The sequence below is a fragment of the Dryobates pubescens genome, chromosome 14, assembly GCF_014839835.1.
Source record: "Dryobates pubescens isolate bDryPub1 chromosome 14, bDryPub1.pri, whole genome shotgun sequence".
NCBI classification, from domain to species: Eukaryota; Metazoa; Chordata; class Aves; order Piciformes; family Picidae; genus Dryobates; species Dryobates pubescens.
Window position 1 is genome coordinate 23711543 of NC_071625.1, and position 17802 is coordinate 23729344.

Sequence of the window (17802 nt, forward strand, 5' to 3'; positions counted from 1 at the left end):
GTCACATAAACTGCAATGTGAGCACACTGTCTGCTCAGTGTTATTGCTCAGTGTATTTACCTGCTGAAACAGCTGAAATATCTCTTTGCAGATTCCCAGTAAACTCATAATTAAAACTAAACACATACACACCCTTGTGAAGTATGAGTTCTGAAAGAAGAATCAGAGCAGAACACAAATTAGAAATGATGAAATGAACATTTATTTCAGATCTGCCCACTACATGTACACTGTACTGCTGAATTAAGAAATTCCCACTGCTTGTTTCACAAACTAATTGCTATCTACATTCTGGTTTACTGCTCTTTATGGTGAAATCCATGCCATATAGATTGTGTTTGTGCAATTCAAGTGTGAATTGCAGTGATAAATTGTTGCTGTGCAGCTTCCTTATTGCTACTGTTTGAGTTTGGGAACTAAATTGCAGCATCTATGCCAATTTTTCAGTCTGTTTTACCACTGGATGAACATGAAGACAAATTCTGTTGCCCATAACTTTGCTATCACATTGCAGTATCCAGAACAGCAACAGAAGTCTTTGGACAAATTGGAAGTCTTGGCACCCTGGCTGCTCCTGTGTTTCCCTTTAGAAACACAGAATCATTTCTGTTGGAATAGACCTTTAAGATCATCAAATCAAACCCCCCTCTAACTCTACCAAGGCTGGTGCTAAACCATGTCCATCAGCACCACATCTCTGCCCCTTTGAAAAATCTCCAGATGTGGCTCCACCTCCCTGGGGAGCCTGTTCCAGTGCTTGAGAACCCTTTCTTCTAAAGTCCAACCTAAACCTCCCCCAGCGGAAGAGGGGAGACAAGTCATTTCCACTCATCCTATCACTTCTTGATTTCACCACCTCCTTGGGCAGCCTGTTCCAATGTCTGACCACTCCAACAGGAAAGAAATCTTTCCTAACACCCCACCAAGGGTCATCTAGTCCAAGCCACTCTGCAGTGAGCAGAGACATCCTCAGCTAGATAGGCTGTCCAGAGCCCTCTCGAGCCTCACTCTGAGTATGTCCAAGAGTGGGGCCCCAACCACCTCCCTGGGCAACCTGTTCCAGTGTTCCACCACCCTCATGGTAAAGAACTTGTTCCTAACACACAATCTAAATCTACTCTTCTCTGGTTCCAGAACACTGCCCCTTGTCCTATCACTACAGGCCTTTGTAAACATACTTCAGAGAAGAAATTGAAGTAACCATGCACTGGATGTAAAATTTTCATAGAGGATTAAAAATAATAAATGAGAGCTGAAAATCATCTGCAGAAGTTGCTGTTGAATGTTTCATTCTCTTCCTCAGAGCTGCTAAATCTGAAATAGTTCTAGAAATTATTTAAATGATCCTACCTTTGTTACTATAAAAATCTTACTCATATTGTAACTAGTAAGAAAACTCAGTACCTCATATTCTAATGGCCTTGCTTCATAGAGCTCTGTTCCATTCAGAGGTCTTCCTGGCTGTATGTGAGTGACCAGAAGAGTCAGTGGGATGAGACCGAGAGAATATATGCCTAAATTCATTAGATGTGCTCGAAACCCATAGGCCATCCTTGAAAGTGAGAATGTTAAAGTTACAACACTTCACAAATTGAGAAAGGAATGCATTCAAACCTAACAGCCAAGAAATATTTTCAAGAGGAGGAAACATGCTTTTCTTTAACCATTCTTTTGTGATGAAGGTGTTCATCAAGTTCATAATGTGGACAGAATTGTAGTGGCCATTCTGAAATACTGTTCCTTCTCTTTTTAACTCAGCAATCCTATTCTATACTTTTGCAATAAAGAAGAAACAAAGTGAGTGGCTGTCTTTCCTGTGACTGTCAAAGAATTGTTACTGAATGTCAAGCTAGATTTTATATCAGAATCGCCAGCATATTCTAGATATGCTTACAAGAGGCTGTATGTAAAAAAAATTTGCTTCATTCAACAATACGACCATGTGCATCTTAGTAAACTAACCCAAGGCACAACAGCTTTCACCCTGACATGAAATAGTCTATTTTATGTACATGAAAACACACCTACCATTTCATAAGCAAATATTCTTTGCACACAGGATGACTGAGTAGCTCCATGCGGTTGTGGCGTACCATGGCCTACCAAACAAAAAAGCAGAAGGGTCAAACATCTCATCCAGCTAAATGCTTACATAACTGGCTAGGCTACCTTCTTTGCCTGAGTATTACAGAATACAGAATTAACCATGTTAGAAAAGACCTTTGAGATCATCGAGTCCAACCTATCATTCAACACCATCTAACCAACTAAACCATGCAACCAAGCACCCCATCCAGTCTCTTCCTAAACACCTCCAGTGATGGTGACTCCACCACCTCCCTGGGCAGCCCATTCCAACGGCCAATCATTTTTTCTGTAAAGAATTTCTTCCTAACATCCAGCCTAAACCTCCCCTGGCACAGCTTGAGACTGTGTCCTCTCCCTCTGTCACAGGTTGCCTGGGAGAAGGGACCAACCGCCACCTGTCTAGAACCTCCCTTCAGGTAGTTGTAGACAGTAGCAGATGAAAACCAAACCAAACCATTTTCCCAGGTTTTTCAGTGCCTTCCATTACAGTGCATGATCACTGCAATGACTGTATTATGGTTTTCTTTGATGCACACACAGCCTGTTCTCCTCAAACGCTCACAGTTGCTTGAATTAACTAAGATTTTTTTGTCTGCACTTAAAAGAAATATTATTTATTTAGGCAAATAGAACTTTGGTCCATACTTCAGTCCAATATACTTTAAACATACAGAGTTATGGGCTTTGGAGAAGAAATATTCTGATGACAAGTCCAAGCGTGTCAATTGCATCTAAATTCACACAGCACGGAATGATGCCAGAATGAAACTGAGAACTTACATTCAAGGTGGTAAGTGGCTCATAGAAAATTTCTTCACCATCCTTTAGCTTCTTGTTAAGTGTCAGGGGACACTGAAGATATCTGAAGTTGTATTCAATCTGAATAACAAACATATACCACCATTTAAATGTGCAACTGATAATCTAATGTTATATGTGCTGAGTTTAAAAAAAAGGTTCTCCTTTAGGGGGCAAAAAAAAGGGTATTTCGTGTCAAAGTAATTAAAACACTGATGTGTATTGATTGCTAGTGAAACTGCCAGTGAACACTTGCCATTAAGAGATGCACACGACTCTTAGATGATGTGGTGGGTTGAAATCACTCCCCAACTCATTTGAGAGAATTACCCCCCAAAATAAAATTGCCAGACTAGCTCAGTGGGATGAAAGCAAATGAAGCTGGATTTACAAGCAAAACTGCCATCTAGAAATATGAAAGGCAATGAGCATGTACAAAATCTACAATATTTACGTGTATTTACAATTTATAAACAACACAGGAGCCCCCCTGGACAAAACCAGGGGGGTACCAACAGTTTCCCCCTCTTCCCCCCACCCCAGACAAGAGAGAAAGAGAAGAAAAGCAGAGAGTAGCTTGTTAGTACTTAGCCACAACAAAGAAACGCAGCAAGGTCAGCAAGCCAGCAGAAGCAACCAGCTAGTGTCTGCTAGAGCGAAGAGCCAAGAAAAAGTCAGTTTATACAACTAACTTTATGTTAGTTATCAGACCAATGGGATTAATTAGTCCTTATGATTATTTTCCTTTTACATCCAACAGTAATTTATTTACATTTGACCACTCTACTCAAGATCTGTGGAAAATTTCCTAGGCACCAGCCTAAAACTGCCACAGATGATCAAAGACATCTTCAATTGTACATTAAAAAGTACACATTTGTTCCTAAAATATAACAGCTTAAAAAGGCTGTTCTCATAGCTGTAATTTGTTTTAATGTTGACTTTGAAGACAAGCTTCTCTTTAGAAGTTATATGGCTTTGATAACACCATAAAAAAAAAGAACAGTAGCAGAACAAGTGCCAGTTTTCTGTTCATGATGTAGGCACAATCCAGTGTAATGATGAATAAGGTGGTTTGCATTATGGTTTCACAGATAACTGTAGAGCATTCATACCTCCTTAGCACTGTGAAAGCAGCCTACTGATTAAAATCTTGGACAAGAATTTATGGAAGAGAAACACACTGGACTGAATTATTGATGACAGTTATACTATTTATCCCTTGGCTTTTGATATGCATAAATAGATATTATGTCTTCTGCCACTGTTATTTGGAAATGTCCATACTCTCTGATATCCAGCATGACTGCAGGAATTAATACAGCAGAGATAATATGCAGACTCCTCAGGTTTAATCATAGAGTCACACAATAGTTTGTGTTGGAAGGGACCTCTAAAGGTCATCTAGTCCAACCTCCCTGCAGCAAGCAGGGACATCCTCAACTAGATCAGGTTGCCCAGAGCCCTGTTGAGTCTCACCTTGAATATCTCCAGGGAAGGGGCCTCAACCATTTCAGTGGGCAACCTGTTCCAGTGCTTCGCCATTAGGAACTTGTTCCTAATATCCAACCTAAATCTGTTCTTCTCTAGTTTGAAGCCATTGCCCCTTAGGTCTCCCTAGAGCTTCCTCTTCTCCAGGCTTAACACCCCCAGCTCCCTCAGCCTGTCCTCATAGCAGAGGTGCTCCAACCTCCTGATCATTTTTGTGGTCCTCCTGTGGACCTGCTCCATCAGATCCATGTCCTTCCTGAATTGAGGGCTCCAGAGCCGGATGCAGTACTTCAGATGAGGTCTCACCAGAGCAAAGTGGCAGAATCACCTCTCTGTGTCTGCTAGCCACACTTCTTTTGATGCAGCCAAAGGTGTGATTGGCCTTCTAGGCTACAATCTCACACTGCCTACTCATGTCCAATTCTGCCCCCATCAGCACCCCCAAGTCCTTTCCTGCAGGGCTGCTTTCTACCTCCTCATCCTCCTGTCTGTATTGATAGTGAAGATCCTTCCAACCCAGCTGCAGGACCCTGCACTTGCTCTTATTGAAGCTCATGAGGTACATGGCATACTTGCATAAATGCGATAAAATGCATAAGCATGAAGGTTACAGAAACTGAACTTCAAAGCTGCTTACAACCCAAATGATAAACTAAGGTGCCACCTATACTTTCTGTTAAGATCTGACATACACCTGCATGTGCATTTTATCTGTGTGAATTTGACAGACACATATTGTGTACTTCCCAAACCTTCTAGTAAAATATATGCTCATTTCAGTTTCACAGAGGCAATACAGAGAATTAAATCAGTGGCTTTGGTGATAAAAGAAGGAGACTCATAGCTGAAGATTTCTTGTTATCTGATTAAATGATTTTTAAAAGTCATCCTAATACTGAAGATTTTTTTGGACAAATATATTTGAAAAGCACAGATTCAAACACATTTCCCCCCCCCTGAGTAGCTACTGAATCATTTATAAATGAAGTTTAAATATTGTCTGATTTCAATTTACCAACTACAGAACTGTAATTGCACCTATACAAAATACTGAAGAGATCCTAGAATTCAGTCCAGTATCAGCAGCTAAAAGCAAAGCTGAAGATTTGTTTAATTTAGTTATTACCCAAACAACATACCCCTGCTAACCTACAGCCAGGCATATTGTGACACATCCCACCCTGACTGGAAAATGTACTGTCTTCAGAAATGTTTTCATTCACTTACATAGAAGTCTCGACTTGTCTTTTCCTCTGAAGATTCAATTATGCAGTTGTCCAAAACCAGCTGCTCAGATGAAAAGAAAAGTGGATTAAGATCACAGGGATACAGAAATGATATGTTTGCACCTGACAAAAATGACCCCCCAAATTGAGCAGCCAATAGAAGTGAGTGAATGGAGTAAGGTTTTATGGAGTGTGTTTTGGACACATGAAACTTCAGAGCCTATATGTAGGGGTTAAATAATGAAACTATGATGTTTACAAGGCTAGTTGTACAAAACCTGAAGTGCTTATAAATATATACATAGCAAGTTACTAGCTTAATAAAAAGCATTTCTGTAGCGTCATTGAACAGCTTAGAAAGTGAAAATATCCCAGATGGGTTTTGCTCTTATTCTGACTTCCATCACTTTTAAACTGCTTTTCATACTACTTTTACACTGGTAACTCAACTGACCTCAGGAATCCAACAGCTTTGTATAATACTAAAAAAAATTAAGCAGGCTAAACTAGAACTACCACTAAAATCTAATGTATTTGAGAATTTATATTGTTTATGCTTTAATATTAGCAAGGACAGCACTTGAAAAACTATGGCAAATGATACAGCATAACTAAGGGGGTTTGGTGCAGTCACCTCTTTAACATATGCAGAGAACTTACTTTAAATGAATCAGGAAGATACTCAACCATTTCCAGCAAAGGACACTTGTTGGCACTAGAAGAGTGAGAAAATGCCACAACAGCTTCTTCCCATCTGCAAAAATGAGTTAAGGTAATGGATTATTAGTTGCCTCTGTTAAATTAACTGCTTTTAATTTATTTTAGATTCCTTTAAGATACTATCCTGCAAATCACAATAGGTAACAAGTTTACATTCCATCAATTGGACAATCATTTTTTTTTGGGGAATAACTGAATATCATCGTGGATGATTCTCTAAGATTAATCCATGTTTCAATTATGCAAAGACCTGCTTGCCATAAAAAAAAAAGAAGAAATGAAACATGAACTGAAGCTGCAATCTCGGGTCACAAGATTAGGTGAGTAATAACAAATACAGTAAAGCACTGTGTTCCTGCAACTTTGCCTAATGTGATCATTAGGCAATGGTTCAACACTTTAATTCACTTTTATTGGCAATATTGTAAGACAAAATATTCTGAGCTGCAGTTGAACAGCCACATTTTTAAATATTTAAACCACCAATTTCATCTCAATCTCATGACTGCTGTCAGTTGTACTCAGATGTCGATTAAAATTCTCTAAGCATTGAAGGGTTATGTGGAAGGCCAAAATGATCTGTGTTAGAAGAGGGAAGATGTGGGAAGGGTAACTTATTTCTAAAGGCTTCTATGTGCTTGTTTTTTAACAGAATCTGAGTGCTCAATCTCATATGGAAAACAACATGCCACATGTGTGAAGTCCATTACAATTCTGCCATTTTTTATTTGCTGTCACTAGAACACAATGGAACACAATTTGGACTTTAAAAATAGGTATTCTGTCTTAACTATAGGTTTTCACAGCTTCATCTCAGTTAAAAAGCAAACCAAAACACAATGGAAAACAAACTCAAGAAAGCATTATCTGTGTACCTCACCTTTTATGCAAGATGACAGTAGATACAACATCTTTTCTCCTATTGTGTATTGCTTCATGGAAGAAAGAAGCTACCGCTTTGTTGAACAGAATTTTTGCACCATAGTCAAGAAGTAACCTTACAGCTTTTGCATGTCCTTCTCTTGCAGCCAGGTGCAAAGCTGTGTTCTGCACAGGAGAGTAGCACAGCCATGAATACATGAGAATCATTTGTGAAAAAATGGGACTACAGTATATCATAGAATTGTTAGGGTTGGAAGGGATCTCAAGGATCACCTAGTTCCAACCCCCCTGCCATGGGCAGGGACACCTCACACTACATCAGCTTGCTCAGAGCCACATCCAGCCTGACCTTAAAAATGTCCAGGGATGGGGCTTCTACCACTTCCCTGGGCAACCTGTGCCAGTGTCTCACCACCCTCACGGCGATGAATTTCTTCAGAACATCTTACAGTCCTTTTCCACACTGAAAAACCACATGCTAAACTCACCTGCAAGTCCTGAATGCTTCTACTAGCAACATTAAAAGGTGGACTATTGTCACAGAAATTACAAACATTTTATTCTATGTCTACTGTTCCAGTAGTGCTAAATCTGAAGTGGAAACTCAGCTGCAGGTAGAGAAGCCAATTCATTAATGTATTTTCATTTTGTAACTCACAAACTGCAAGAACAAATAGGTAAAAGCGGTGGTATCTGAAGATATGGAACACCTACATTAGACAATCAGGAAGAGAAGCATCCAAAAGCGATCCAGGTTTTGATGAGGGAAACTAAGAACAAAGCATTGCCTTTTCCTTAATTTCTAGGCAAGGTATGTCCCTATCTTACAATTCTAAATGATTTCAATACCAGTTTTCAGAAAAATCAGCAACATCTTCTGTGCTGGAAACTGAATAGTTCTTTAAAATGACCACCCTGTGTTTTCTGATGGGGAACTGTCGGGCAGGAGCATACAAGATGTTTCCAACCCAGGAAATGTGTTGTATCTTGACTTGATAGATACTGCATTTGTCCAAACTTCAGAGCAAGATAGGAGCTGTATCTGTTGGACACTGCTGTGCAGAACAGATAGACTTCAAACAGCATGTTAATGATCCATAATTGATACCCTGTATAAGGTCTTTAAATGTACGTTACCAGTGTTTGTACTACACTGTTCAAATACTCTTGGCATTGTAAAGGGGGCAAGAGGGACATGCCTAACCATAGTCAGTAGTTTAAGTCTCCCACACAAGACACTGGGTAATACTTTCAGCAATCACATGTTAACCTAAGCATTAAAATGTACCACAAAATTCACTATTGCACGTGAAAGACACAGGGGAAAACTAGTAGCTTACTACCAATCACTGGTCTAGACATACCAGCAGACAAGAAAGAATTAATGCTGTGTGAATACATACCCCTTCTTCATCCACTCTGTCAGTACACTTCACATTGGTGTCCAAAATGATCTGCATTGTGCGAGTGTATCCTCCGAAGGCAGCGTGGTGCAGGGCTGTCCAACCTTTATAATCACTTACATGGAGCAGTAGAGAGTTAGTAATTATAAACTGAATACTGGTTATAAATTTCAAGTTAATGTAAATGCCTTCTCCTTTGACTCAAACCTCTTTTCCTTGGCATGACTACTGCAGAGACACCCATGCCTTCTGTCAACTATTCTGTGATTAACAATGCATCATTTGGAAGTCAAAGATTCAACTCAGTAACAATATTTGAGCCTTCTTCTTTCATTTCTTCTATTTCTGTATATATCTGGATTGCTCCCACTTCTTTGTACGTCCCTTGACAATGGCACCAATGCTTGCAACATTCTGTTACTAATACATGGCAACAGAATCGTGGCCATATTCCAGAATTGTGTATTTAATGATAGTGAAAATACAAGATATTGTAATTCCTATTAATGTAACTTCATCTTAGTATAACAAACTCAGCAAGCCTTTAACGAGGCTAGTGAGAGGCCTTGAGCACAAGCCCTGTGAGGAGAGGCTGAGGGAGCTGGGATTGTTTAGCCTGGAGAAGAGGAGGCTCAGGAGAGACCTTATTGCTGTCTACAACTACCTGAAGGGAGGTTGTAGCCAGGAGGGGGTTAGTCTCTTTTCCCAGGCAACCAGCCCCAGAACAAGAGGACACAGTCTCAAGCTGTGCCAGGGGAAGTTTAGGCTGGAGGTGAGGAGAAAGTTCTCCACAGAGGGAGTTGTTAGCCATTGGAATGTGCTGCCCAGGGAGGTGGCAGAGTCACCCTCTCTGGAGGTGTTCAAGAGAGGATTGGAAGTGGCACTTGGTGCTATGTTTTAGTAGTCATGAGGTCTTGGGTGACAGGTTGGACTTGATGATCTTTGAGGTCTTTTCCAACCTTATTGATTCTATTATTCTATGATTTTATCACATAGAACCTACCAGGACATTTCTTTTAAAAATGCCACACTTAAGTCTAAATTAAGCCTAAATATATACACATATCCATGTGCACACTGTAGATGTACACACATACATCTATATATGCTGATACATAAGTGTGTATTATCATCGCTATCCTTGTTTGCTAGGTATACTAGTCCAGCTAAGGAAAGTGGAAATAAAAGACTTGATGGTAGTCCATTTAGTGGGTCCTCAGCAGTCACAAATAATGAATATGTGACAGGTCCTCCTCAGAATGCTAAGCATTCAAGGTGTGGCATTGGACTTGGAAACACAAGACTTGAAAATCAAAGCTCCAGAGCGTGCCTTGGAAACAGGACTCTGAACTTTTGGTATCTGGCTGCTGGCTTTACAGGTGTGTGCCTAGAAGCTTTTGTAGAGCTTCCTACGATCTGAGAATCTCTGACTTAAAAGCAGGACTTAAGAGAGCAAGGCAAGTTGCTTGTGAACCACCAATCCTAAGCACCCCTACTGAAGCCTGTAAATGAAGCTGACATGATTGAAATATTTCCAGACCATTTTATTTTCCATCAAAAGGTGCCATGTTCTGTCAGTTGTACTGGAGAAACATCAGTTTCCCCAGGATTAAAATCCTTGCTATACAGCTAGCCGTGATTCTGTGTGTCAGGTTGAAGCAAGGCACAATCAGCTTAGTTTTACTAGTATTTTATAAACATGCTTTGATTTTGTATGTATTAATATATTAAATATGGTTACATTTCCATATGAATATTAATAGATTAAATATTTTCATAATTATTTTTTATGAACCCAGCAGATGGTAACAAAATGGAGAATGATGGCTCCTTTCTTTGCCTTAATGCATAGAATCTGGTTTACTTACCAGAGAAAAAGGGCCCCTCTCTTCAGAAGGAACTGCACTACCTTCTCATGACCATTCTGAGCTGCCAGATGAAGGGGAGTCATTCCCTTTTTATCCCCTTCATTCAGAAGTCTTGTGTCTTTCATATCTCTTATGAGTCGTTGACAGGTATTGATGCGCCCATAGCTTTGGAAGGAAAATGTGCAAATAAATGTCAAAGAAATAGAGATGAGAAAGCAAAGGGCCCTTGGCTCCAGGGCCTAGACTGTACTACTAACCTGGCAGCAAAGTGTAATGGTGACTTCTTGTCCCTGCTCTTAGAGTAGATGGACACGTTGAGGCTGAGTAAATTATTTACAGAGAGGGCCACACCTTGTCTGCATGCATAATGCAGTGGGGTGCATCCTTCATTATCTTCATCCACTACAAGGTTTTTGATATGTTCCATCTGTTAGCCCATCATAAAAAAATCCCAACACAGAGAATTATGGTTTAATCACTAATACTCTGCAGATTCTAATAGCTTGTAACAAAAGCACTAATAATTTAAAGCAGTATCTAAAAGTAAGAAACAAACTTCAGGAAAAATAAATGTAGTAACAAGGAGCATTTAACATCTGCTTCTCTTCCAACCTGGTTTATTCTATGTATTCTATGTATTTGTGGGTCACCTTTATTTCAGACAACTACTCTTTGAACAGAGCAGTTTGCCACTTACTGCAAGCCACCCACATTATAAGTATAATACTAGAGATTCTTCTTTGTTGCCATTCAACCACAGAACTCATTACTGTCAGCAGAAGGCTTGTAAAGAACATCATGATAGGTTATAGTCTGTATTCAGTAACAAAGCTGCTGGCTATCAGGAACCATCAATTCACTGGTTGGCAGGGTAATTTTATTTCCTCTGTTTCTCTTTCTTCATTTCCCTCTTTTCAGTCTATACTTTCTAACACTATCATAGAATCATAGAATCAGCAAGGTTGGAAAAGACCTCAAAGATCATCAAGTCCAACCTGTCACCCAAGACCTCATGCCTACTAGACCATGGCAGGATGCCATTGGCCTTCTTGGCCACCTGGGCACACTGCTTGCTCATGTTCAACCAGCTGCCAATCAGTACCCCCAGGTCCCTTTCTGTTTGGCAGCTCTCCAGCCACTCTAACCCCAGCCTATAGCTCTCCATGGGGTTGTTGTGGCCAAAGTGTAGCACCTGTCACTTGGACTTGTTGAATGCCATCATGTTGGACTCTGCCCATCTGTCCAGCCGGTCAAGATCCCTCTGGAGAGCCCTTCTACCCTCTAACTGACCAACACCTGCTCCCAGCTTAGTATCATCCACAAATTTACTGATGACTGACTCAATCCCCTCATCCAGATCATCAATGAAGATATTAAACAGGATGGGGCCCAGCACTGATCCCTGGGGGATACCACTAGTGACTGGCCTCCAGCTGTACTATCTTACGTACAACCTTTCTTAAAGCAATAAAAAACTTCTTCCCCCAATCTGCTCCACTCCTTTGTTTGAATTAGGAGTATGATCAATAATGAGAAAGTCAATACAAACAATGGAGAATTATCACTCTGGTTTAAAACTGCTTCTCTACAACTGCTGAAATGGGAGGTAAAATCCATTCTGCGTTACTAATCAAAGTTGCTTACAGATTATAGAATCAACAAGGTTGGAAAAGACTTCAAAGATCATCAAGTCCAACACCTGATTTCTTCAGGTGTTGCAAGATCAGTTACACCTGATTCATTTTTAAAATGTTGGGTTTTTTTCTGGAACCCTAGAGACTAGCAAAGTTAATTCCTGCAAGCAAGCTTGGACACTAGAAGTATGAGTGCTTTATGTCAGTACAGCCAAATGCAAATTCATGTTTGAAATGCTTTTTAATACTATCTCCAAGACCTCACTACAGCCCAGTTCACAGAAAGTTCCTACAGAATATGCTGTAAACTATTTAAGTCCTAGACTTTGACTTAATAAGAGCACATTCCCTAGCTTTTCTGCATGCAAGCTGGGAAAATGGAAGTGAAAAGTTCTGCATATTATTGCCTACCTCTTGAGCTATTCAATCCCCCAACAGCAAAATAATTTATGGGATTATGTATTCCTTTGCCTGGCAATAAGAAAACTGCATTATTGGCTTTGAAATGTTTTTGGAAGAGATATGTACCTCTTCAAACAGCATTCTGTGGCACTGGGCAACTCAAAACATGCCACAAAGGATTAAAGCCAATCCCAACCAAAATGGTAGTTGCTTTTTTCTTTGCATTTTCTAGTATGGGTAACACAAAGACATAAATTGATGCTTACTGTACCTGCAGAAATTTCTCATTCAGATGCTGCAATCCTCCAGGCTGCAATACTGTCAAATGCAAGAAATTCCGACCGAGATGATCCTTTAATGATACATTTGCTCCTAGATAAATATGGAAATAAATACCAGTCACTTCAAAACTGCTGACCCCTGGTGCTAACTGATGATCATAGAATAGTCTGGGTTGGAAGGGACCTCCAAAAGTCAACTAGACCAACCCCCTCTGAATCAAGTTGCCCAGAGCCCTGTGAAGCCCCACTATGAGTATCTCCAGGGATGGGGCCTCAACCACCCCCATGGGCAACGTGTTCCAGTGTTCCATCACCCTCATAGTCAAGAGCCTGTTCCTAAATGATATTTAAGAAAAAAGAGCAAATGTTGAACAAATGTGTTTAAAAATCTATAAAACAAACATTATTTCAAGTCAACATTGTAGCATATGGTTTCACTTACAAAACTCCTCCTGGCACTCAGAGTTTTGTCATTATCTCAGGTGTGTGTGCAGTTTGTATTTCACTACAGCACTAAGGTTTAGGTGGAGCCCTTAATATTCAGAGACACTGAGCACCCACAAATCAAGTTGCAGTTTAAAGATGCAGATAATCACCTCTTCCAGCCTTTCAGAGTTGTGGTCTTGTTACAGCTTCAAAACTTGTTACAGGGCTTATTATAAAATCAGTTACATTACTATTAACAAGGGAAGGTACACTAACAATAATTAGCTTGCAGCAGAAGTGTAGCAATTGAAAGACACAGCTCAAATATTTTCAAGGTGGCTGTGATTATACCAAATTACACCTTGAAATATGGGAAAGACTGATCATTGACATAAAACATGACACTGTGTAAATGGTGTATTTATTCCATAGTTCTGCTTACTTTGTGAACTGCTAAGGAATGCAGCCCATTCACTCTGTATTACAAAGGGATGTAATCATCACACTAATTGTTCCTTTATCTCAGGCAATACCAGCATGCTGCAGCTGTTTACCTCACCTGACTGTACACTATACTTGAATTCAGTCCTGTAAAGTGAGATGAAAGGTTTTAAGGTGTATGAACTCTGCTCAAATGAAGTACATCATCTCTGAATATCTCTTTTTACCTTTTGAGAGCAGTAAATTCACAATTTTCCATGATGCACAGGAAGTGGCCAACAGAAGTGGGGATCGACCTTCTATGTCAACACTATCAATATTAGCTCCCTGCAATAAAAGAATTTTAATTGTATCATGAGTAATAAATAACCAAACTTTTAAAGTGCAGCTGCTGTTTATAAGCATAGCAGAATTAGAGGCATTCTTACTAACTCCAGGTAAATAAATTCCAAACCCACATTATACCTCTATATAGAACTACTATCCACAGCCTAGTCATCTATAGGTATAAGTTCAGATGTATAAATAATGGTGTTCTACTTCTAGGTATGCTGTACTCACAGCTCATGATCTTTTGTTAGATCATGCATTTAAATACTCAAAATATATAATCCTAACTTTAAAACATTGGGATCGAAGCTCTGGAAAAATGCAAGCCATTTTGAATTATGTGGTCTTAACTAGCAAACAATTACAACAACAAGACCCTCAATGAACCTCTGTGCTGTATGAATACTGTTCAAGAAGTAATGCATGAAGAGATTAGTGTACATCTTCATTTTCTATTCATCATTACTGGATGTGTCTGAGGAGGGACTGGATAAGGCACTTGGTGCCATGGTTCAGTTGATTAGGTGGTGTTGGGTGATGGCTTGGACTTGATGATCTCACAGGTCTTTTCCAACCTGGTTAATTCTATTCTATTAAGAGATATGTCATATGTATATCTGTACATATATAATATGTATATATAATATACATTCTATGTAAGCCAGACCTAGGAGTTTTTGACACACTCTTTCTCTTCAAGAGAAGCACAAAAAACTAGAACAAGATATTCTGGCAAGAACCTATTTTTGCACAGGATTCGTATTGCCAGGACAGTATGGTCACTATGGTCACAACATGACTATGATCATATGGCAAAATACTATGAGCATAAAAATATTTATCTAAATAATCCCACCAAAGGAGTAGGAGGAGACAAGAAAATTAACCAATCAGTTGCAAGTCTATTTTATGACCTTTTAGATATCATTCTTCTAGCTACTGAGTTGCAAGCCAAATTGGATGAGTACACAGAAAATCAATTTTGTTTCAGATAATATCCAAAGACCATTGAAAGAATAAAAATCAAAAAAATTATTAAAGAAAAAAAAATCAATGTGAGTTTTTCCATTAACTTGGATCATCTTTGATCCAGCCCTAATTTGAGGGAGAATTAAACATAATCATGAGCAATATTTACTTTCCAGGATGGTAAAACCTGTAATGCAGCAACAGGAAACATTTAATAAATGTATAATGATTACCACAGACAACAGGAAGCTTCCAGTATATGCTGATGAAATGTTTGAGAGTAATACATGCAGGACCCTTTCCCCAGTTACCTTTCCACAAGGTCAGGCAACCTCTTTAAAATGTTCTTATTCACCAAAGAAACAGAGACCATTTCTACCCACGTGGCTCTTTCATTTCAGTAAACACAGGGTAGCAATTTCCAATTAATTATGCAATCTTTAATCACTTTTCCTCCAGCTGACATCATTGCCCAGCCTTCAGCAAAACGTATTCAGCAGCATTCATCATCATTTTTAACAATAAGGAGCAATTTACATCTTGCCACACAGGTTTACCATACAGTTAAGGGTTTATAAAATGCAGTTTCTGAACTCCTTTTACTTTTGCATTTAGACATTAATATATACAAATCAGAGATGAATATAAATTATTTGTAAACATCACTTTCTATGGAAAGCCAAATCAATCCCCAGCAGGAATGCTTGTGAAGGAGTCCAAAATGGCACTAAAGGCATAAAAGTTTCTTCTTAGCAAATGTAGTGTTAAAGATATTCCCCCTGAACACTTGGTGCATGCAAGCCTCAGAAAGCAAAATCTGGAGCCTGTATTTATTGGGTAATAACCTCTGTTAAATAGATTGTTTTGTCAGAAACAATTAAGCAGTCAGAATTCACCATTAAGCAGTCAGACTTCACCATTTCACATTTGAATTAAAAATAAGCACAACATCAAGTTCTGACTAAATCAAACATCCACAACAGAGTTTCTGAGAAAAGCAGAGCTGTAACTAGAAGAGATTTTTTTTCTTAACATAATTGGCATGAAATGAAGTAAAAAACCTTAATCCTGTATAAAATGGCACAGAAGTCTGCTGACTTCTGAACATTTCCTCATCAGAGTGGGGCATGTAATGGTTTGTTCAATGGGGATAAATGGATACTTGAAGCATAGCCAACAGCATCCCTGTTTATGTTTCTTCTCTGTCTTCCTCATAATTATTCAGTGAATAAAGATAATTGGACCACACAAAGCTAAAGATGCTTCTAGATGAGGCACAGACTTGAGTATGCGGCTGTGTGATCCTAGAACAATCATAGGTGCATGCTTCAAAGAAATTATTTCTTTCTGGACAGAGCAGGTGGAATTCAATGCATGTCAAGCATTTGTTTCATATTTTATATCCTAAAAAGAGATGACTGATCCAGTTTGTCATCTTGGGTGAAAGATGTTCATGAAACCTTTCTGAGTAAGAAAAATGTAAACAAAACTGCAAGTTTTGATCCTCTGCAACTGTGGGTATTGTGGAGTCATAACTGCCATTGTAGTGTAATTGTCAGTTATGCATTATGAAATCTCTCTAGATTTTCCTTTATGAATTTCTTTATGCAGACCTCTAGTAATAGATGCAATAATCTCTATAAACATGTTGCTTGATTAAATAGTTACCATTGAAATCAAATACTCTGCCAGTTCATAATGATCAAACAATGCTGTCCTGTGGAGAAAACAAAAATACAGTAACATTAGAAAGACAATGAAGCTTCAAGCCACAGAGAAGCATTTTTCTCCATTTGCTGGATTTTCACAGAATCACAGAATCACCAAGGTTGGAAGAGACCTCAAAGATCATCAAGTCCAACCTGTCAGCACAGACCTCATGACTACTAAACCATGGCACCAAGTGCCACGTCCAATCCCCTCTTGAACACCTCCAGGGATGGGGACTCCACCACCTCCCTGGGCAGCACATTCCAATGGCAAATCACTCTCTCAGTGAAGAACTTTTTCCTCACCTGGAGCCCAAACTTCCCCTGGTGCAGCTTGAGACTGTGCCCTCTTGTTCTGGTACTGGTTGCCTGGGAGAAGAGACCAACCCCCTCCTGGCTACAACCACCCTTCAGGTAGTTGTAGACAGCAATAAGGTCTCCCCTGAGCCTCCTCTTCTCCAGGCTAATGTTTTCAAATAAATGCATTTTAAAAGAAAGAGACAGAAAGGTACCTTTACTACATAATTCATTGGATTAGATGACCTTTGAAGGTCCCTTCAAACCCAAACCATTCTATGATTTTGATTTTTTTGTCATGGACTATTGTTTTTAAACTAAGTCCAGTCCAATTTACACAGTGAAACATCACCATGGGAAACAAAGACCTCATGGGTAGGTCAACAGGCATTTAACACAGAATCAGCCTGTCAGATCTTTTGCTGTACCACACATGGTCAAGATAGAATTCCAAAAGCTTCAGACTTAGCTTGTTTCAGGCAGACCTAGAGGCTCAAATTCATTTCATTGATCTGACCTTCAGAAGCAACTTGCCATATATTTTTATTCCAAAGTAAGATGCTGAATTCTAATATTAGAGGAAGAAAATGGTCCAAGCAGGAAGCATAGCACAGTTAATTCAGACTCTTGAAATGTTTTCGGAAGTCAGAGCCCTGTTAAATACTTTATGCAGTGAGCAATATAGAAGGACCTCTGCTACAAAGACAGGCTGAGGGAGCTGGGGATGTTCAGCCTGGAGAGGAGAGGGCTCTGGGCAGACCTAATAGCAACATTCCAATACCTGAAGGGTACCTACAAGAAGGATGGAGAGAGTCTGTTTACAAAGGCCTGCAGTGA

The 17802-nt window shown here is 39.4% G+C and overlaps 1 protein-coding gene across 1 annotated transcript in view; it reads right to left on the minus strand.

Moving 5' to 3' along the window:
- Positions 1–17802, minus strand: part of TRPA1 (transient receptor potential cation channel subfamily A member 1) — a 41157-nt gene that overhangs the window by 10444 nt on the left and 12911 nt on the right. The window contains exons 8-20 of the mRNA XM_054167395.1: positions 16628–16676; positions 13888–13987; positions 12784–12884; positions 10734–10903; positions 10477–10641; positions 8609–8723; positions 7204–7370; positions 6264–6357; positions 5605–5664; positions 2869–2967; positions 2029–2099; positions 1405–1552; positions 61–150 (exon numbers count right to left, since the gene is read on the minus strand). Of these exons, the coding sequence (XP_054023370.1) occupies positions 61–150; positions 1405–1552; positions 2029–2099; positions 2869–2967; positions 5605–5664; positions 6264–6357; positions 7204–7370; positions 8609–8723; positions 10477–10641; positions 10734–10903; positions 12784–12884; positions 13888–13987; positions 16628–16676 (1429 nt within the window). The remainder of the gene's footprint in view (positions 1–60; positions 151–1404; positions 1553–2028; positions 2100–2868; positions 2968–5604; positions 5665–6263; positions 6358–7203; positions 7371–8608; positions 8724–10476; positions 10642–10733; positions 10904–12783; positions 12885–13887; positions 13988–16627; positions 16677–17802) is intronic.